The sequence below is a fragment of the Lissotriton vulgaris genome, chromosome 1_1 (genome assembly GCF_964263255.1).
Source record: "Lissotriton vulgaris chromosome 1_1, aLisVul1.2, whole genome shotgun sequence".
NCBI classification, from domain to species: Eukaryota; Metazoa; Chordata; class Amphibia; order Caudata; family Salamandridae; genus Lissotriton; species Lissotriton vulgaris.
The window spans coordinates 1,165,155,294-1,165,178,762 of record NC_141685.1 but is presented as its reverse complement, the minus strand read 5'-3'; the positions used below and the strand labels follow the sequence as shown (position 1 = coordinate 1,165,178,762).

The 23,469-nt window shown below is 46.8% G+C and overlaps 1 protein-coding gene across 2 annotated transcripts in view; it reads left to right on the top strand.

Moving 5' to 3' along the window:
• The window catches only part of VDR (vitamin D receptor), a 1,262,566-nt gene that overhangs the window by 241,912 nt on the left and 997,185 nt on the right, over positions 1-23,469 (top strand). For both annotated transcript variants that reach the window (XR_015309792.1, XM_086964248.1), the window contains exon 2: positions 20,385-20,535. Coding sequence is in view for 1 of the 2 variants with exons in the window: in XM_086964248.1 (XP_086820374.1) it covers positions 20,387-20,535 (149 nt within the window). In the remaining variant the exon portion in view is untranslated. The remainder of the gene's footprint in view (positions 1-20,384; positions 20,536-23,469) is intronic.

The following is a 23,469-nucleotide window of genomic DNA, read 5'->3' as shown; positions in this document are numbered from 1 at the left end:
AAGTAGACCTCTGAAAAGAGGTATAACCTCAGTAACAGGGATAATTTTAGAAAACCTGATAGATATCAAGATACTGATGAACTTTCCTTTCGTACTTTTCCGACTTCCTCACAGAAATCAGAAAGAAGAGGACGGTCAGAGCACAAGGAAGTCCAAAGACGATCAACACGTTCCAAAAAATAAGAAAAACCAATTTACCAAAAAGAAGGTAGCGGGTCTAAAAATCAGACATGCCGAGGATCTTGAGGACACAACTCAAGAAGGGGAGTTGGCCCAGACAAAGCTGGACAGCACAGCAGAAGTCACCATAGCTTGCAAGATCTTGAAGGATCATCTGGAGACAGTGGGCTTGAATGAGTACACCCAAGTTGAAACTGCCGACACCAGGGTTAGTGTACCCCATAAGTTATATGAAATAACGATCCAGATGGAGGGGAACATAACTAAGAAAATAAGAGCACTCTTTTGGGAGAAGCTCTCTAAGGGTTATGAAATTCTTCTAGCTTAAAAAGACTGGCCACCAAAATTTGTCAGGGAGTGCCCACATGGCGAAGACATCATTATGCCAGCCTTCTTCAATCATGTTCCAATTCACTTAAAATACACCTATGACAGAAAATGGGCTGTATCCCAGGCTCCAGCATTATATAAAAATCATGTAGGATGGGATTCTCCTCACCACAAAATCCAGTTTAAAACTCAACCAACTGCACTGAGGCAGGTGTTAAAAGACTTAGGGCCAGATGTAGGTAGCCAAATACCGGTCGGTAACGGCCGAATTCGGCCGTTACCGACCGGTATTTGGCTTTTGAGATGTAGGTGGGTCTGAATTTACAGAATCGGTATATTTACCGATTCGGTAAATCTACCACTTCGGTATTTTACCGAATCGGTAAAAATACAGATTCTGTAAATCCATATGTAGGTGACACTCCTAGGAGTGTCACAGGCCTTAAAAGTCAGTATTTTACCACCCAATCCTATTGGGTGGTAAAATACCGAATTCAGGTGTGCATGCACATCTGTGCAATGTGACACACAGACATGCCCTTAGGGCATGTATGTGTGCCACATGGCACACATGCCTGTACTTGGGGTGCTAGAGGGTGTCAAAGTGACACCCCCTGCACCCTTGCAGGATTCGGTATTTACAGAATCTGTAAATACCGATTCGGTATTTCACATTGATTCCTATGGGCTTCAAGGCCCATAGGAATCAATATGAAATACAGATTCGGTATTTACAGATTCTGTAAATACCGACTCTTACAGATTCGGTAATTTTTACCTACATCTGCCTCCTTCCTATTTACCGACTCCTAAATACCGATTCGGTATGAGTCGGTATTTTGGAGTCGGTAAATAGAAATTACCTACATCTGGCCCTTAGACCATTACATCATACCATACAACATATTAAGATGCCTTGGAGGACATACAATCTAGTCCTGTAAAGTTATTCAAGCAGTTTTATGTCCATGTAGTTTTGAGAGATCTTGATAGGAGGCCATGGTCAACATAGTGGTTTTTAGCAACAAGGTTTTAATGACTAAGTTGGGAAACTGACAAACAGAGGTATTCATTCTGTTTGTGACTTGTGTGTTTACCCACATTATAGAGCGGGCCTCAATCCCTGAGCAGATGCCAGGTGAGGTAAGGAGTACTCCCATGTAGAAATGGGTGAGTACACATTTTTTAACTCTATTTTGAATTTATTTTTTGAAATTCACTATTTTGTAACCACTTGTAGCACATCAGAGTTCGAAATTGGACATTATTGCTAGTATCAAAAGATGAGACATTGAGTGACAGTGTTAGTATGTGTTCTGGATCTCTTTTGAAATTATTCACTATCATAATTTGTTTTTTTAGTTCCTGTGATATCTGACCACCATTTGGGACTCACAGGGAATGCACCAATTATTTATTTGTTTTTTCACATCTATACATCACATTTGCAGTAGCGCATAAATATATTGGTCGTGACGAAAGCCTTTGTGGCTGAAACATATAGACGTGCCAATCTATCGCTAATGATAGTTATTTTTTCAAACTATCAACACTCTGTTTTTAGATTTGACACTAGGATAGCGTTTATTAAAGTTATTGAAGTGTCCTAGTAGTCAATTTTAACCTTTGCACATTTTTTCACCCTTTTTTTGCACTGCAAATTTTCAGCACCACTGATTTAAATCCAATTGTCGCTGGATCAATCACTGGGTTACGGATTAAGTACAGCTTTTCCATTACCTGGTGTCGGCTGCACTATTCATGCAACCCACAGTAAATCCCAGATGACGATGTTCTGCCACTATGGTGGGCTGATGAGATTCCTTTTTCACTTTGTAAGTGTGTATTTTTTCCTGATCCAGACATTGTAGATTCTGACTTTCAGTCTTATTGTTACTACAACCTCTTTAAACCTCGCCCACTGCGAGGGTCAAGACGGGACAAGCCATATCCAGACCTTACAAGATCTCTTGTGGTTCCCGGTAGGGCTACCCTCTTTCCCCGCTTCTTTTTGCCCTGGCTGTGGAGCCGCTGGCAGAGCGGTTCCGTTTGGTTGGGTGTGGGATGGGATTGAACCTGGGTGGGCGTGGCCACCATGTCTCTCTATATGCGGACGACTTGTTGCTATACCTCATGCAGGCAGTTGAGGGGGCCGCTGCACCCTGCAAATCCTAGAGCAACTTTGCTCTCCTATCAGGCCTTAAGGTTAAAAAATCCAAGACCTATTTGCTTCCAATAGCTGGACCCTCACCCAGGCCAGAGGCATTGCCACGTGATACCCTCTGGGCACAGGGTACATTTAAATATTTGGGCATACAAATTTTTCATGACCTAGACTATCTTAAGGGGGGAATTTAGGAAGATGTTCCGTTTCCTTCGCTCTTGTGTTCAGTTTTGAACCTCGTTGCAATAACCCATCCTGGTCCGAATTACGCTGTCCAAAATGGTTATGCTTCCCCGCTTACTGTATTTTTTTGTGAATCTCCCGGTTCTGATGCCCAAAAGCTGGTTTCGACCTCTGCATTCTCTTCTGTGGCAATTGGTCTGGGGTGATTGACATCCGCGGGTGTCCCTGCATATCCTACAGCGCCCTATTTCGGAAGGCGGACTTGGGGTGCCAAATTTAGAACTTTATATGTTGGCCACCCAGCTGCAATGGTTGGCACAATGGGTGAAGGTAGTAAACGAGGAGGGAACGTGCCTAACGGATCCGGTATCCAGTCGAGGGTTAGTGACGGGAAATCTCCTATTACCAGCTAAGTCCATCCCATCCTACTCCCTTTTGCACCTCACGTCCGTCCAGGCGTGGAGACGATGCTGCAGCGGAAGGCAGCAAACTATGAAGTATTCCCCCTTTATACCTTTGGTGAGTCTGCCACACGGGGACTCTCAGTCTGTATTCACGGACGCCCAACTGGCCAGGTGGTCAGGTGCTGGACTGGAAACTGTTGGGGATTGTTATTTAGACAAGGCTCTGATCCCTTTTGTGGACTTGATGGAAGATAGTGGACTCCCCCAGGCCAGTTCCTGTGCTATTAATGGTTAATGCGCACGTTTGGGCTACTTTAGGGCCCTAGTAGGGAGGAACCCGATACACACCCTGTCCTCGATGCGTTATTCAATCTGGGTATGGCGGGGCACCTTGTGAAATGGCTCTATGCTACCTTAGTGGAGGCCTCCACTAGCCCGCTGGATTGGTTACATGCGCGCTGGGTTACGATGAGGGGTAAAGTTCTTACTGACTCGGAGTGGCGTAGAGTTTTGAGATATTCGGGGAGGGTCTCCAGGAACACCCAACTGAAATATATTCAATTTAACTATGCGCATATGACCTATATGACACCACACCGGCTTAACGTAACTTATACGGAGGGGAAGTGAGACGATGCCCTAGGTGCACACACCCAGATGCTGATTTTGGCCATATGACTTGGGAATGCCAGTGGTTACACCCCTATTGGGGGTTGTGTTGGTCAAGATCAAGGACGTGCTTGGCAGGAAGCTGCCCTGAACAATTCAGACATGCCTGTTACGTCTCTACCCCAGGCCGCCTAAACGCAAAGTTGGGAATCGCTTGATTGATCTTGCGTTGGGCTTAGCTAAGTGTAGGATTGCGCTGGAGTGGAAATCTGCGAATGGTCCACAGATTTCAGTTTGGAATACGGATGTCATTGCGTGGGCGGGGGCAGAGGGTAGAGCACTGGCATGGGAGGAAGCCAGAGGGGTGAGGAGCTTCCGATGGCTCAACAATGGAAGGAAGTTATAGCCAAATGGGAGAAACTGGCAGGTTCGAGCAGTGAAGGGGGTGAGTCAGACTGTTCGTCACAAATAGATAACGAGCTTCGGGTGATCAGGCCGGGCCATCTGGGGCTTCTAGAGTCTGATTCGTGGAGAGGGAATGTGTAGACTTGAGATGTACCCTGGAATTGCTGAGTCTACTGAGGGTGGAAGAGTGCCGCCCAGGGGGGTCCCCTGTACCAGTCCAGTGTGCGGGTTGGGAATGTTCCCAACCCTGCTAGATATTAGCACATAGACGTGTTCACACCACTCCTCTGCACCAGTTAAATGTTATCTGTTTCTTGTCTGGTTTTTTTTCTGTTTTTCATTCCTTATTGGTATTGGATTTGTGTAATGTTAATGGCATACTATGATTCGAATTATAAATATGCAAAAGATGGATCGATATTGGATGACTCTCTGTATAATTGGCAAGATATAATTGTATTGGTGGGGCTAACACCCATGACTGTAGGCAGTGATAATAGGCGTAATCAGTTTAGATTTTTGGGGGGTTTTTTGCTGCTTTTTTCTTCTCCTTATTGTATTTAAATTGTTGATGTCTTTAAAATGCCTATAAAAATATATTTTCAAAAAAATATTCAGTCTCCTACGTCATGGATCCCCTTCTAGACAGCAAAGATATCAGATGTTCTCTGCATCCCTTTATATAACACCACTCCTGATAAAAAAACAACCCCCCCATCCCCCGTCAAGCCAGTCTGCCTGAGCTACTGCAGCATTCATTTTCAATGGCCTTCTGCTGCTCTCTGTTCTACAGGGATGAGGTGGAGGAGGCTGTGGTCCAAGCCACGGGAGGAATTAGAGAGCCAGAGACTACTTATGTGGAGGCACATCAGCCTCAATTGTTAGAGGCAGCTCCGCTGTGGATATTATTTCATTCTTTTGTGGCATCTCGGCAGGACACAGTAACGTTTCACTTCACAGCATTGTTGCTCTCACAGGGCCAACAGCTAACATCGAGGCCCACACACAGACCAAAACACAATTCATGCATTATTAAAGTCTGATCACTGAAACCGGATATTACTTTAAATAATCTAGTTAAATTAAAAACAGTTTTTCAATCTAATAGGCCTTGCTAGGGTTACAGTTTATAGTGTTCATCCTCAACCATTGCATAACATTAGCGAGTTCAATGCCAGACCACCTGTGCCAGTGCATAATAGCTGCTTAAAATGACACAAGGTGGTCCCCACCTAAGAGCACAATAGCTGCATCATCATACTGAGGCACTGAAATTCTTGATCCTGAAATCCGCATCAGTCCTCCATTCAATAGGGCACCAATGGAGCTGCGTCAACAATTTGAACGAATAACTACATAAAGTAGCAATGGATGTTAAAGGAGCCATTAAGAACACCATACAGTGAGTAGACCCTATGGAAAAGTAAACACAGTGTGCAGCTAACACACTGGGCAATGTACTAACTGAGTAGTTATTGTCTGGGCAGCCTCACTATTCTGAATCATGGAGCACCAACTTTGCTTAGACAATATAGCAGATTTGACAAAGGCACTATTTGGACATACTTATAGACATTTGAATGAAGTGGTCAGGAAACTGAAAACTCACTGTCTGCTACGTCCTACTAAATAAATACACGCTACTGTATGGAATGTCTCTGTACTTTTTTTCTTAATTACTGCTTTCAGATTAGATTCTGTGTACTCGTGTGACAGGAAAAAACCTTGCACTTGTGCACGCGTACTTCAGATTAGTATTCTGTATTTATTCCTAGTTTAGAGGAAGTGTCAAGTGAGCATATAAGTACCTGACTGTGCAAAAGATAATTGACATTTGTATTTCACTACATGCTTGAACGTATGTTTGTATAAGAAAAATGCAGTGCCCACATATAGAAACCAACAGGATTAGGTTGGGGCAATAAACAGACTGAAGGGGCATTCTTAGTTATGGAAGAAGAATCTCGCAGCTTTGAGACCCTTACTGGAACCAGTTGAATGGTCAGACCCTGCAGGAAAAGTACACAAGAGCATGACAAGATCCAACAAGTAAGATGGCCCCTGCACTAGACTATGAAAGCAGACTGGAATAACTTTTTAAGTTAATCTTTCAAATGGCTTTTGCAGCTCACCATATACATTATTTCGCGTTCATCGTACTTGGTGATTCGAAAACAAGCCAGGGTTATGCCTATCAACTTGCCAGCTAAGCGATTAGGCGACACTAGACAAAAGTAATGTGTAGACATTTACAATGTCTGCTGAGCGCATGGAATGGCTGGCTTTCAGATACTAAACATTTACAGAACAGCAAGAACTGGGGGGGCAGCTCATTTTATGCAGACGGGGATATTGTGTTTTGGTAACTATAACATACTGTACAAACATTAGTGCGACTCACTAGTGATGCCCACGTGCATATACTGTGAAATATTGTGTGCTTTCGAAAGGATGGCAGCCAGAGAGAGCAACATAGAAATGTTGAAAACCTGCTGCCCTCGGTGTCTGCATGTTACAAGGTCATTTGATTTCAGCTCTACACCAGGAAAGACTTACTGGGCAAATGTATCGTGAAGATGTCAATCGTGAAGTCGATGACCAATTGAGGTTAATCTCTCGTAATTCTGGCTTTAAAAAGATGCTGCAAACTGTTTTTGAACAATCAAAATGCTAAACTGCTAAAAGACGTACTCGAGGACGCGTTTGGATCTAGTGAAATGGACTACTTACTCTAGAAGCGCGACATGGTGTTTCTTATTATTGAAGGAGGTCTACGGGGACTACACCTCTCAGTTTACATAAACACTGATTTTTTTACCTTTTGGATTTAATTAGGATCTTCATCGAGCTTGGATTTTGGAGTTCAAACTTGAACAGCGAATAACTTGAAGACGTTTGCTGGGGATTACATTTACCTGTTGTGTTGGCCTAGGCCACAATTTTGGGGAGGATGGTCGTTCTCTTCACCTTGCAGCACTGTTATCTGATATTGTTCTATCTTTCAATATATGTGTGACATCTACTCAGTGGCACTGGTTTACCACTATATACCACCGATCGTTTGAATCTTGCTAAAAGATGTCATATGATCATGTGGTGTAAGTGGCTACTGCGTCTTTTTTTTAAATTGTTTTTATTGAGCACTGCAAGTCATACAAATGTACATATGGTAAATCAGTAACACTTTTAAGGCCTTGCACTTTAGCAAGACTGTCCGGGTGGTGACCGCATAATAAAATAAGGTATACGTACATCTTATAGAGAATACAGCTGATCTTGCAGTAAAAACATACAAATGTTAAATCCTGGCGGGTAACTAGAATATGAATAAGTGGCCCCTTTACATCCCCATCCGAAACTAACCCTCCCCGAAACACACCCAAACAAACTCGTAGCTCAAGTGCTGCTATACAGTATGCACACCGCCCGATGGCTCTGTGTCCATGTGCATCCAGTCTGAGATCCCCGGAGCAGGGCGCGCCCCCACGAGGAGAGGGGGGGGGGAGAAGAAGAAGAAGGAGGAGACAGAAGAGAAACACTAAGAGGATCAATTTGAGGGGGAAACCCCGAGTGAGACAGGAACAAAGGGACAGGGCTGGGGATATGGATGTAGAATGTAGAAGAGGAGACCCCCAGGGAGAGCGTGGGTATACATGAATCCGCCAGCTCTTATGATACTGCAAGACTGACCCGCCCACTAGTATGCGAGCCTGAGGGCTCAACCTCTTCCATGGCCTTGAATTGTTACACTAAGTGCGCCTAATCCAACTAAATTGGACGTTTCCACAATCCCCTATACTCTTCACAGTGCAAAGCCTCCCTCTCTACAATTGCCCATTTGCTCACCTCCTCACGCCAGTCGCGGCGCCTGAGTAGATTTCCAGCGTTGTGTAATCTTACGTTTTGCCAACATCAGAGCCAGCCCTGCAAACCTACGTAACAATTTGGCCTTCTTAGGGAGTGGGAATAAACCCAAAATGCATGCCTCAATCGTGTCACACGGTGTACACTCTGTCAACCCCTCTAACCCCTGAACAACATCCGACCAGAACCCGTGCAGCATTCAACATGACCATATCAAATGGAGAAAATCAACGTCCTGCATCCTAGAACACGGACATACAGGGACCGCTGCCGGAAACATTTTCTGTATCGTAGCTGGTGCAAGATATGCTCTATGTAGTATGAATAACTGAATCGTTTTTAAACGGCAATTCCGAGAGACTCGCAAGGTCACGTCCCATTTGTGCCTAAGGGGTAGTAGCGGAGCATGCAAATGTTCCCTCAGGCCCCTATAAAGCCATCGCACCTAATGTCGACCATGTCCCATAATATGTAATGACCTTAATAACTGAAATGTTGTGGGTTCCGTTTGGTCAATATACCAATACGTGCGAATGTAACACGTTACAGCCGAATGAATGAGAAACAAGGTGTCTAGCAGCGAGTTAGAGCGTACAAATTCGTCCTGTGGCATCAAGTGACCTTCAAGAAAAAAAATCCCCAACCGTCCCCACCCCCTACTGACTCCACCCCCGTATATGGGTCATTGATAGCACCCCACGTCTAGTAGGCAATCCACATATGGGGACATTTGGGGCGTACGGAGTTGCCACCCAAGCCAACCTCTTCGCCTAGGCCCAGAATTGCAAGGCAACATGTAACAAATATGGAGGGTCCTGCATTTTCCACACACCCAGATAGAGCTGAGACTGAAGAAGCCCCCGTTGCAAATCTCCCAAGGAGTATCCAATTTCAAATCATTTCTTACCGGCCAACAATATGCTATTCACTGCAACTGCAACAATAAGTCTTAAAATCAGGCGCCCCCATGCCCCCCACCGTAGTAGAAAGCTGCAGCTTAGCAGCGCCAACCGATGTCTGCCCGTCCCCCATACCAAGGATGCCAGTAACATATCAAGTACTTTAAAAATCCAAGCCGGCAGGACAACCGGCAAATTGACGAAGTAATAAAGGAGACTGGGTAGCATAACCATTTTAGACACCGCCACGCTTAATTGCAATGTGTTCCAAAAGGCAATCTGGGAGAGCAACGAGTTAATGGTACGGAATACATTTCCGTCTATAGTGCCAGCGCTCGACCTATAAATTTTAACCCCCAAATACCTTAAAGTGCATTTGACCAAACTGGAGCGTAGGCAAGTATCATAGAAAGCGAAGGCCACCAACTTGGAGGCTTTAAGAAGCAAGCCAGAAACCTCCCCAATTCTAAAAATGACGGTAGCTATCTCGCATTTATCAACTTCCAAATCATGAAAGTATAACAGCATGTCATCCGCGTATAAGGATACTGAATGTATCACCCCATGCATCCATATACCATAAGGGATCATAATCTGACGTAGAAAAGGCTAGATTGGATTATGCTAGGGAATATCCCTACCTGGGCATTCTCATTGATGACCAAATAACCTGGAAACCAGCCATTGCGAGTAAAAAGTTATTTCAGCGAACAACTGCGGCGCTGATTTCTTTTTCTAGGAAACTGGGCAAACCCGCTCCCGCCGAGTTGCTCAAAATCTATCACGCTAAGTGCCACAGCGTTGCAACTTACGGTGCGGGAGTTTGGGGCTAGGCTCCTTCTGACGAGCTCCAAAAAATTCAAAATGGGTTTTTAAAATACATTCTTGCCCTTCCTCAAAGCGCCCCAATTTATGGTTGCCATATCGAGCTCGGCTTGTATTATCTATCGGATACCATCAGATACCAGCCGATCCTCTTATGGCACCGTATTTGGACTAAACAGCAATGCCACCTTACACGCTCTTTAATAACTGATTGCTTATCCTTGGCTCACTGGAAAAAGATTCCATGGTTATTGTATGTTTTTAACTTTCTGAAAGATCTAAATTGTTTACTATTTTTTACAGACCCCTCTTCACTTTTTGATATATCCAGGAAGGCCTTGAAGAATCTGTGTGTAAATCATCTTAGAGATCTACGTTTATGCACAGAGATAGGCAAACGTACAAATACTCACCTACTGATGATACAAACCTCCCCTGGCATTCAGTTGTATTTGTCCTTCTTTTTGTCAAATCACGAAAAGTTTGTCTTAATCAGGTTTCGATTTGACTCCTTTTTCCATCTTGTTTCCTTTCCTGGGGTTTCAAACTGGTCTCACAAATTGATTAGATGTCCCTGTGATGGAATTGCACATCAGTCAACCCTACATGTAACATTGTTTTGTAGCTATTATGAGACCCCACGCAAACGTTGGATCATTCCTCTCCTCCGACAAATGGGCCTGAGAAGATGCAGGCCTGCGCTCCTGGCTTTACAGTTTTTAGAAACTCAATTTGTTGCTAAATGTATAGCTTGTTTTTTAAAAGCATGCTTGAAAATCCGCTTACAATCACCTGAGATATCTTTTTAATTCTTATCTAAATGATATCAACTGTCTTTTCTTAAATTGAAACGTTTTTAACCTATTTGTTACAAACGTGTATGTGATAATCTTTTTTAGAAGTTTGATGTAATTTTTTACTATGCACTTCTTATGATTGCAAAAACTCAATCGAAATAAAGACTTTTGAATTGAATTGCATCCATATACCATAAGGGATCATAATCTGACGTAGATATTGTGCAAGAGGCTCAAGGGCCAACACAAAAAGCATGGGGGATTAGGGGCAGCCCTGGCGCGTACCCCCGGATATCCGATAAGAGGAAGAGATGACCCTACCCGTTTTAGCATGCACCGTGGGACTAGTATGCAACAATTTAATCCACGCACAATAGGATTGAGGCAGACCAAATTTAGTCAACACCGCAAGCATATACGGCCAGCTGACAGTATCATAAGCCTGACGCACGTCTAACGACAAGCAGCCCGCAAGAGGGGAAAAGGTGGACGCTGCATGCATCAGGGCATGGAGCCAACAGATGTTTAAAGATGTACTACGTTGAGGTACAAACCCACACTGGTCCGTATGAATCAAACGGGGACGAAGGGGAAAGAGTCGAGACGCCAGTATCTTACTCAGCACCTTGTATTCTGTATTTAGAATCGAGAGTGGTCTATAAGATAACAGATCAGCCGGCCCTCTACCCGAATTCAATAGGGACGTGACTATCGCCTCCCTGGTAGTGGGAGGCAAGACCCCACTCTCCATGTGGCTACTGCGTCACTGAGCCATGCAGGCAGTTGACTTTCAGAAAACTCGCCGCCCTTTGTCCTTTTCCATGACAAAGTATCATTATCTGATAGCATAGCTGGAACATGCAGACAACTAATTATTTAAACTAGGTACAGGGGTGCTTGGCCAAGATGGTGACCGGAGTAGACGTGTAGTGGTGGAGCTCCCCAGCCCGGACCTCCGTAAGGCCCCTAAAAAGCGATAACCCCTGTGGCAGTGGGCACCGAACCTGGCAGCGACAGCGCCGCTGGTGCCTGAGTGTTTAAAGAGGCACTGGTCGCGGTGCCAGCCCGCTGTGCTACCCGTCCCCGCCTGCGGAGTAGACGCCGCAGAGTGCGGCAGAAGATGGCGGCCGGAGCAGCACGATAATCAGCGGCAGGCCCCAGCGGCGTACAGCTCCCAAACGCCTGACACCTGAGCGGCTTGGTGGGGGATTGCGATCAAAGGTCCGGCGCAAGAGTGAGTGGCGTCGGTGGCCGCTGAGAGAGGTGAGAGGCAGATAGAACAGCCTGCGCTGGCGTGCACGCTCACCCGGGGAGACCCGGAAATCAAGGCCCTGGCTCTGGGGCCTACATCACGCAGACATGCTCGGGCCACGCAAGACTTCCTGGGAGCAGAGAGGGGACCGGCTCCCTGCGACACCACGACTGGACGGTCGGAGAGACGGCGTGTGGCGGCGTTAACTGCCGAGCAGAAGTGAGGCAGAGGGAGCAGGCCCTACCAGCGGGGGCACCCGACTGTGGAGGCGCGAAAATTGAGGCCCCGGCTGTGAGGCCTAATATCGGGCAGGCGCCCTCGACCTCTCCAGATCACCCTCCAGTAGAGAAGGAGCCGGCTCGTTGTAGCAACGGGAGCCCACCACCCAGAGACCCCTGCACACTGCGTTTGTCATCCGCAGACCCCGACGCCTCTTGGGAGCAATTTACTGCGGTGGGGCAGGCCCGAAATTGAGCCTCAGGCTTTGGGGCCCACATTGACAGGTTAGCCCACGAGTCACCCACTAGTTGGAGAGAAGAGTGACAGACTTGGGGCAGCAAGGGGGCCCCATTGCGATACGGCCGTGGGACAGGCCAACCACCCCACCACACCGGCTGGTGTGAGAGAGCCAGGGGCTGAAGGGACTGGAGCGGGGCAGAGAAGACGTAGGTGCTGGGCTGGCACCGACATCGCTTCCCTGGTGAGAAGACAGAGTGTGGGGGTGGCACGGATGCCTTCACCAGACCAATCCAGACTGAAATGTGGGGAAGAGACCCTGGTCGATATTGTTGGCCGGTGAATGGAGTTTGGAAGGGGCCCCAAACAGCGAACCCCCCAGCACAGTGCACGACGCAGGGGATCGCCTTGCGCTGGTTGGGAGGGGTGGACAGCCAGGCAGTAAAGGCATTGAAGTGCAGTCCTTGCATTTCTGCGGGACCCGCCATAACCGGGGCTCGTCCCCCCCATTCCTGAGACACTAGTGAAGTAGTGTGGCTCACTGGTTAGAGGCGGCAGACCCGAGAGCAGAGGACGGCCCGGGACCAGGGTTCGATTCCCGACGCGGCAGGTTTCTGGACCAGGGTCAGCGGACTCGATAATTCTCTCGCCTCGGTGCCCACTCTGATCAGCGATCACACTCGGCAACTCTGGGCACTAGCTTGCCTCATCTTCACTAACGGCCCCACCAGACCGCCGGGGATGCCTGGTCTCACCCTGGAGATACCATTAAGGGACCATCTCTCAGGGAAGCCAGGAAGGGTTTCGCAGCGGTCGAAGCGCGGAGGTACCCCTTCGGGAGTGATTCCAGCGCTATATAAGCACACAATTAATTAATTAATCAAACACCCCGGGACCCCGGATCAGCCCAGGCACCACAGTATGGCCAATTCAGGGCGCAGAGGAGGTTGCACCATTACAGACATGCTGGCCAAGAGTGCTTCCCCTCCCCCACAGCGGCAAAAGAAGTCTCGGGCCAGGACGACGGAGGGGCCCCCATCACTAAATCTTTTCTAGAGACCCTGTTTAACTCCCTACGGGAGGACTTCATGACCCTTAAACAAGACATGGCAGGGGAGCACCGTGAACTACGCCGCAACGTTGATGGCTTGGGGGAACGAGTGGCGGCAATGGAGGAGACGGAACAAAACCGGGGCGAGGAGATGGAGCACTTGCAGCAAGAGGTCCTCCGCCTTCGTGAACAGCAAGTGGACCTTCAGGCACATGCGGAGGATATCGAAAATCGCTCCCGGAGGATCAAAGTAAGGGTACGGGGAGTGCCATCCAAAGCGGAAGGAGACATCACCAGCTTCCTACAGGGCATGTTCTGGGAGATTCTCGGGGAAACGTATGACATTGAGGTACGTATCGACAGGACGCACTGGGTAGGCCTGATGCGCCGCGCGCCTGCCCCCCCACCCGACATCCTGGCCTACCTACCGGACTTTCCACTCAAAGAGTGAATCCTGAGGGCGGCTCGCCAGAAACAGCCTCTCCACCACCAAGGCTATCCGGTGGTACTATTCCAGGACCTTACAGCGATTACCCTACATAAAAGGAAGTCCTTCAGGAGATCCACATCGTTTCCTGCGGGACAAGGGGGTCCCGTACTCTTGGGGACACCCCTTTAGGCTAACTTTTAAGTGGAATGGGGCCCTACATAAACTCAGGTCGCTGCAGGACACGTGTGCCCTGCTGGGAATTGATTGGGAGGAGGAGCCGCTGACACAGGAGACACCGCTTCTATCTTCAAATGAGAAAACACTGCAACCCTCACACGACGGTTGGCACCGGGTAGGCCGCAGACATCCGTCCAAGACAGACCTTAAACCAGACCCAGCAACAATGGCGCAGGAACAGGCCCAGGGGGTCCAGGAAGTATCCAAGGACACCGCGTCACCGAACTGATGCAGTGATAGACGGGGTTACGACATTGCACTGGTAACAAGTGGGTCTGATGGGGGTTCGGGCGGGGGGCCACTGGGGTCACCACAGCCACACACACCTCAACGTACGACTACCACACACCTGAACTGTACCTGGACAGGTCTGAGACTATGACTTGCTATGGGATGTTTCTTGTTGGGGTGAGGGAGAGGGGGTGGGGGGGAGTTGGGGGGCCCTCCAAGGTGGGGTGGGGGACCTGGGGTGTTTCGGGGTGGGGTTTGTTTTTGGGGGGGTACCCTTCTGTCCACGTTTTATTTTTCTGTTTTCCTCCCCACACGCTACACAGAGCACGTGCGCCCTTGACCAAGAGATGATGGCACACACGCGGCTCAAGATTCTTTCCCTTAATATGCGAGGGCTAAACAACCCTATCAAACGGCCCGCCGTCCTATCCCTCCTAGAGTACTTCACAGCAGATCTATGCCTCCTCCAGGAAACCCACTTGCTTCCGAAGACCAGCATTGTCTCAATTGCCGGGCAGTTTCCACACAACTGTTCTCGTCCTCTTCCAAGAAAACGTGAGGGGTTGGCGATACTGGTGTCCAGATCTTTCCCGGGCAAAACACTCCAACTTGAGGCGGAGATCAAAGGGCGGCTGCTGGTATATCGGTACCTTCTCGCAGGCCAGATGCTAATGGTGGGTTCCATCTACGCCCTCAATGAGGGGCAGGAATCCTTCCTTCAGAAGGCTTTAGCGGCTGCCACAGCCAACACTGAATGACAATTACTGTTGGGGGTGGATCTCAACCTAGTTTTCCATAACTTAACAGACCGTTCCTGCCAGAGGTCGGGTCAGGTAGGGGCCCTTTCCAAAGACAGGCACGTGCACCTCCGGGACCTAGGCTTTACTGACCTGTGGAGACACTTACACCCACGCAGTACAGCATACACTTACTATTCAGGGGCCCATAAGACCTATGCCAGGCTTGACTACTTCCTGTGCTCCTCCCCACTGGTGTCGCGGGCGTACGCAATAGACATCCTGCCGGCGTCACTGTCAGATCATTCCCCGGTAGTGGCCACTTTCTCAATACCAGCCGCACAGCCTCCACAGCGACACTGGCGTCTTCGGGGCTCCCTCTTGAATACTCCATCCACAGTAGACCGGATCAAATCTACCATCACACACTTCTTAACACACAATAACAACACCTAGACTTCGCGGGCAACGCAGTGGCTGCCCTTAAAGCGGTACTACGGGGCGAATTTATTTGTCGCCACAGCTGATAACAAAGAGAGAGCACAGAAGAGGGCAGAGATTACACGGAGAGTGGCAGAACTGGAGCAAATGCACCAGCGCACAGGAGCAGCTCAGGCTTGGCGCCAGTTGTGCTCTGACCCGTGCCCCTTGGTTGTTCACCAAGATGATAGTGGTGGTTGCAGCTCATCTGTGGAGATCAGGGTGGCCGGTCTTTCCCTATCTCAGCGACTGGCTGCTGAAGGTGGGCTCGTCTCAGGCAGTCATCTGCCACCTCAAGACTACAGCTTATCTTCTGCATTCGCTGGGGTTCACTAACAACATGCCGACATCACACCTGACCGCTTCTCAGATGCTCCCTTTCATCTGAGCTTTTCAAGTCACAGTACAGTTTTGGGCTTATCCTCACGAGTACAAACCCAGGATATTCAGGCTATGAATAACATCATATCCTACTTACAGTATGAGTTTATGCCTGGTCTTGGTACCATCGACCAGTCCCTGAAGCTATACTCAATAACTCCAAAGTACACTGTGGCCAAAAAGGTCACCCTATTTTTAAATTTTTATGGATCTTACCTCCGTATTCAATTGCGTAAACCATACTAAGTTATGGAATATGATGTTGTCTGAGTCCTGTGTTTCAGCCTCTATCCTAGGTCTCAGTGAGACTGAGTCAGAGGCTGCAGGGCCTCATGGCCTCCTGCTTGTAACACATGCCTGCTGGCATATGCAGCATCTATAGTGGGACCTGATGTTCCAGTGGGCACAGCATAAGGAGAATCTCTCCAACATGGTCCAGATCTTGGAGGGCACTGCAAAAGATGCAATGGTGGTTAACAAACCGTGATTGGGGAAGGACAAGGGGTCTGCTGCTGACCCAATCAGATCTGACAATATTGACAGATGCATCACTCCTGGGCTGGGACGGGCATCTGGGAGAGGTGGAGTTCAGAGGCCTCTTGTCTTTGGTAGAATGGGAACTCCACATCAACCTAGAGGAATCCCAGATGATGCGACTGGGATAGAAAGCCATTCTACCCTCCACAAGTTAAGTCTTGTGTAGGTGTGCCTGGATATTATAAATGGGGGGGGTCTCTAGTTAGCAAGGGTTTGCACCTTTGTCCAAGTAGGGACAAGTCTGGATAAGGGAGTTACACTCCTAAAATAACCCCTGCTCACCCCCTTGGTAGCTTGGCACCAGCAGTCAGCTTATTTTAGAGGCAGTGTGTAATGCATTTGCCCATAACCAACAGTAATATAGTGAAGACACTACAAAAGGACACCACACCAGTTTAGAAAAATATCCAATATTTTTGTATACTTCAAACAAGAACAAAAACAGGATAACTATCCACCATACAGTTCTAAGAAATCTTCAATAATCAAAATAGACTTGAAATACAGTTCCTTGAAGTCGATAGCTCCCTCTGGGGCTATCACGGCGTCGTGAACAACAAATCCAAACAGTTCTGGCTGACCGCAGTATCGCGAACCAGCTACGGTGTTGGGAAGACCCTCAAAACAGTACCTTTAGAAATGCAGGGTGTCAACGACCTCTCGATGAGCCCACGAAGAGCTGGCGTCCTCAGGCGTCTGTTCTAGAGTTTGGTGTAGGAGTTGTCGGACCCTTGAAGTTACACGCGTTGCAGATCGAACTTCTCGCAGTTGAAGTCGGGAGCACTGGCGTTGGTAAGCGTCGGGGCTGCGGTGCCAAGTGCAGGGGTGTTGCGTGTGGTACCCTCATTTCGTGGTGCAGGTAGCGGCTCGGTGACGGCCATCCAGCAGCGTTGGTGAGACGAGGGCTGCGGTGCGAAGTGATAGGGTGCTCATCACGGTGCAAGCAGCAGCTTCATTGTTGCTGAAGCTGTTATACAGGAGTAGATGATGCCGGCTTCGGTAGGCCAAGACAGCGATGCGGAATGAGGACGTGTAACTCAAGAGCGGTGCCCTCGAACCACGGTGCAAGCAGCAGCGTCTATGTAGCTGTGGAGCAGCATCATCGGGGATACCAAGGTGACGGTGTGAAGTGAGGCAGTGCCCACAGGTTGCGGTTCAAGCAGCGGCATGGTGGCGGCATCAGGTGGCATCGTCTGTGAGACCAGAGTTGCAATGCAACATTGTGGCGGTGCCCTCTGTGGTGCCTTCAGGGCACAGAGCAGACAGCCGCATCATAGACTGCATTGGTTGCTTTTTCTTCTGTTCCAGCACAAAACACACAGTCCCCATTGCTGATGTCAGAAGAATTTGAAGTCTTTGCTGTTCCTGGGACTTCTTGAACAGGGGGCAAGCACTACCTCTAGCCCTTGGAGAAACTCATAAAAAGAAATTGAAGAAAGTTCAGTCCAGTCCTTTCACTGCCCAAGACAGAATCAACCACTGCAGGCCAACACATCTAAGTGGTAGTCTCTCCTCACGGCTTTCTCCAGCTCTTCTTCTTGGCAGTCTTCTTGGTTTCAAAGGAGTTCTTAAGGTCTGGGGTCTGGGCCCCAATATTTATACTCCAAATTCCTTTGTCCTCTCAGGTAGAGAGTGTCTGTGCTTAGTCCAAACCAGTTTGGTCCTCTCTGGCCCAGCTTCCCAACAGGGGGCAGAGACAGCATTGTCTACAACAGACCAGGCCCTTTCAGGTGCAAGGAAATCTCCTTCCACTATTCTAAATGCAGCCCAGGTCTATTCAGCCCAGCCCACACTCATCCAGACTCTCTGGAGTCACTGCATATCCCCAGCCCCGGTCGCTCCAAAGCCAGACAGTCAATACACACCCTAGCAGAGGCACACAGGATGGCTAAGCAAGAAAATACCTATTTTCTAAAAGTGGTATTTTCAAACACAGAATGTAAAAATCACCTTTGCTAAAAGATGTGTCTTGAGATTCACACACACTAAACTTTATTTTCCCATCTGGTCCCAATGGGAAGTTATATTTATAAGTTGTTATAAAATAACTCCCATGCTTTCCTATGGGCCAGATAGCCTTTCAAGAGTGAAAAACAAAATTGGCAGTATTTCACTATCCGGATATGCCACACACATCAGGGTATGTCCTACCTTTCACATACAATGCACCCTGCCCACCGGGGTACCTCCGTCTACCTTAGGGGTGACTCACATGTAAGAAAAGGGAAGGTTAGGGCATGGCAAGTGGGTACGCTTGCCAAGTCGACATGGCAGTACAAGACCGCATAGAGACCTTGCAGTGGCAGGTCGGAGTTACCTTTGAAGGGCTGCTTGTGTGGGTGGCACAACCAGTGCTGCAAGCTCAATAGCGATACCAAAGGAGATGATGGACGGAGCGTTTGAGCAAATCAAACACTCACCCCCAGTCAACTGATCTGGGTTTAATCCATCATCATCTTAGCTCACTCCACCACCCCAGTTCGGACATGGCCATATGCAAATCAGTCTGACCCTGTGCCTCGTGGGAACAGTACAGCCCAAACTGCCAAGCCATGTCTTCCCTGGACCGGAAACAAGCATCCTGGGACCGGTTTCGGGTTCATAATCCTCATCAGTCAGGCTACCTTGAATCCAGTGGCAAAGTGAGCAAGGGACCCACGTCTGGTTATACCCTGCCAACTTAGGGCGTACAAAGCGATACCAAAGAGGATGATGGACGGAGCGTTTGAGAAAATCAAACACCCACCTCCAGTCAACCGATCTGGGTTTAATCCATCATCATTCTTTAGCTCACTCCACCACCCCAGTTCAGACATGGCCATATGCAAATTGGTCTGACCCTGTGCCTCATGGGAACAGTCCAGCCCGAACTGCCAAGCCATGTCTTTCCTGGACCGGAAATGCTTTTTTCCGGTCCAGGAAAGACATGGCTTCCTTACTGACCCACCCATCCTCCCCACTCTGCGATCAGATTTCTAAGGCCCTAGTTTTCTACACCAGAGATGTGTGTTCTTCATGGCTCTGTGCTCCTGGCGTGAAAAGTTATGAAAAGTAACTGACATCAGCACGCTGGGGTGGCGCCTATATGGACACTCACTCGTCACTTCCAGCGTGGACGATGCCAATGACCCCACAGGTAGCCAAACGGCGATACCTTCCTGCGTGCAGGGTAACTGCTTCCATTTTTTTTTTCTTCTGGATCCAGTCTCTACGCCTGGGATGATTCTAAGGGAAGGAATCTGCAGCTAGATAGAGTCACTACCAGATAAGATGTTACTGAAGGTAAGTGACTTTTTTGATTTGTTGGCATCATACAGTTTAGAAATATTAGGTGAGATGCACAGTGTTTGCAACTGCAAAATACTTTTCTACTATTTACATGAGGCCTTTTGTGAGTCTGAAAAATCTTTTTGACTTGTCAAAAGGATTTTAAGACCTGCTCCAAGTCGTAAGGGTGTGAAAGGGGCAGATTCTCCTAGCTATGATTCAGAGAAGAATGTACAATTTTTTGTGATCTCAGTTGCGGTCACAAACCATTGATCAGATACTGACACCTCAAAGGGGGTGGTACCTGATTTCCAAAATGGAAGATGTCCCACTGGGACATCTTTCCCTTTTGGAATCGTGATTTCAGCTATGGGTGCATGCGGTTTTCCATTGGACCACTGCATTGCCCCCCCCCCCCCCCCCCCCCGTGTCTCCTAATGGGAACCTTTTTTTTTTAAGGGAAAAAAAGCAGCAACATTTAATAAACACACTCCTTTTTTATTTAAAAAAACAGTTTGGTGAATTAAATGCAGTACATCAATACAGACATTTTAATATTTAGCATTATTACTTCCTGTTGCAGCATCACTGTTGCTTTTATTCAGTTAACTTCTATTGAGAGTAGCAATTATGTGACATTTGTATTTTTATTTTTTACCTTACAGTAATGGAGTTGATGGCAACGAGCACCTCTATCACTGATCCAGACAGTGTGTTTGACAAAAACTTACCCCGCGTGTGTGGCGTCTGCGGAGACAGAGCGACTGGTTTTCATTTCAATGCAATGACATGTGAAGGCTGTAAAGGATTTTTTAGGTAACAATTATTTAATAGACTTCCCAAAAACAGTGATTTGATTTATTTGTTTGATTACATGCTGTCAAGCATTTTAACTTCAATCAGTGCTTCAGTTTCACATTTATATCAGTTTTTCAAGTCATATAAAACAAAGTTGCCAATCAAAAACTTCAGTGGATGAAATTTCAAATTTAGATACATGTTTGGAATTTGACATTTGTCACTCCAGAACTATATGAAATCAATAGACTTTATTCGATTTTGAAACAACAACATACAAGTCACAACAAGAAAAAGAGCAACATCACAATTATACAATAAAGCATACAAAGAATAAAAATATTGACATGAAATTGCATAAGGACATCAAGAACCGGAACGTTAGGGGTAATTCTATCGAGTTTATCCAGAAACCCCAATAATAAACATTATCACATTATAGTAAATTACATAAAAAGCTAAAAGTTGTAAATGTAAAAAAGCAGGCCTAGCCTGATAAAAATCCTGCATTAAAAAGAGATTTTAAGAACTAGTGCCGAAGAGATTCATAAAAAAGACAAATCAAAACAATGTGCACAGTGTCGCATTTAGAAAGAAGATCACAAGTACATACAGCTGGATCAGAATACTTGTACCAACTTCCCTCGGGATAGAGCAGCTGGTGGAACACATCCAATCTAAGAAAAGTCAAAAGATGAGGCTGATAAGTAGGCACTTCAAAAGGAAGATAAGGCTCTATCCCGGGCACTGTTTTGACCATTACAAATTTTCGGTAAAACTTCCCTTTCCACTGTCGTTCCATGAAGAAAGGACACTTTTAACTATATTGAATGGTCTCCCCTGCACTATGGTGCTGTCCCTGTCCTGTACTAAGTCACTGAAAAAATAAGAAAGCCCTTGACTTTGGCTGCAAGCAGCAACGTGTAGCAGATTGGAGGGGAACAATGGCTTTTCAAAGAATAAAGTAATAATATTGGTGTAGAGATGGTCATATGGTTTTTAATATTGTTCCTGTATGTTTATGAAATTTGTGGGTATTGGTTTTATGTTGTTGTGGGTTATTGTGATTGTGAAGTAAGGAAAGGGTGAAAATAATCCTAGACTCGGGCCTGGCATAGAATTGGTATGCATCTCATTCAAATCTGCATGAATGTATAAATATAATTTTCTTTCACATAACTACTCAGCTCACATAGAGGTAGAGCCAGTGAACAAATATGTTGTGCAGCTGTGAAACATCTTTATACAGACCTTTTCCCAAGACTAATTGTCTCTTTCCTCAAGGGATTCTCAACAGTGATTAGAAAACACTCTGCAAGGTTCTGGCCATGAGGCTGTTACCACTCATTCTTGAGTCGGTTTACCCCCACCCAAAATTGGTTTATCCCTTGCATATCAACATCCATTAACATCCGAAGGATACATTATCTATCGGGCTTAGTGACTAAAAAGTTTGATAGCATTTATCTAACAGTGGAATAATACAGTAAGTGCACATGGAAAATCGGGGTTACCGTTGAACATAGATTTTGCCTACAATAAACCATACGCAAAGTCTGCTCTTGGGAATACTGGTGCATGCATACCTTAATTTTCCGGAGTTTCCTTGAAAAGGTCCTGAACTTACGTTGTGAGGCCTGCCCGTACAGTGAGTGTACAGCTGTATGCTGTACCACAGCAGTGCATGCAAACTCTGTGTTGACTGGTTATCCTTAGGGACTGTATGCTGTACCAATCAGCTGTATGCTGTACCACAGTGGCGCATGCAGGTTTATATATGGTGATAGGCTATCCTTCAATGATGCGGAGGGGTGGGGCACTTGGTGTAAAGTGCTCTGCAATCGCAGATCGGTTGCAGAGTGCATTTGGGCTGAGTTATTTTGTTTCTTCCTATGTGGAGTGTGATATTAACCCTGGGGTAAAGTCTCCAAGCAGCATTTATCTACAGTAATTGCATCAGTTTAGGCACAAGGTTAAGCTATGATCAATCTAGCAAACATGCCTGCTAACATTAGCATTTAAGCATACCAACTGCTTTAGGGCACCTGGATTACATCAATTTGTACATCATCAGAAGGACCATGTGATGGAGGATGGGCAGCAAAAGTTTTTAGACAGCTTTATTAATGCTGTAGTCTTGGACTATAACACAAATATGATAGTACTGATGGGCAATAGCGGAAAAGTGATGTGCAATTTAGTTAGTGCTGGAGACACATATAATTTAATCTCAGCTAACTTTTGCAACATCATGTTAGAGCCATGCTAAATTTGTGAGCAAAACCTTAGGAGCAATCACCCTTCCTTCTTGTGTCACTGCAGTCCATTGGGGGTGTTATTGACATTCTTCCTTAACCAGGTTCACTTTTTGTTGTCCAGATTCACTACTATAACTTGATGAGCTCTCATTTTTTAAGGTTAACTTACTCAGGTAGGTACAGTATTTGACTAATATCTTGAATTTTACAGTAGATCTTTTATGAAGTGCGTTACGACTTTAATTTAGGTTTTCCCCCACATCGACCGATTCATGAATGTCCCCACTCGAGTTTCCTCCGCTATTACGCCTCCATGTGGCCCCCGTAAACTATCTGAAGAACTGGTGCATATTCTTTCCCTGTGCATGTTCCATTTGCCCCATATCTGATCCCATTTCCCCGGGCACCCGCTCTTAGAGTATATAGCTCTTTCTGTTATCATACAGGAGTCCATTTCTGATGGATACATCTGCCTGTGGATTCCTCACCCTATGAATATCCCCTGCGCCAGCATTCCACACAAACTTTTTCCTAGCTCTCCTTGCCGACGAGTTCGTCACAATGCTATGGCTCCGCACGCGAGTCCACAAGAAGTCACTGGAGCCATAGGAGGACCACGTCAGTGTGATGACGTCAGTTCCCTTTTTTCCGAGCTGTCGACACTAAAGTTTTTTCTGGGACTCTCCATGCTTTC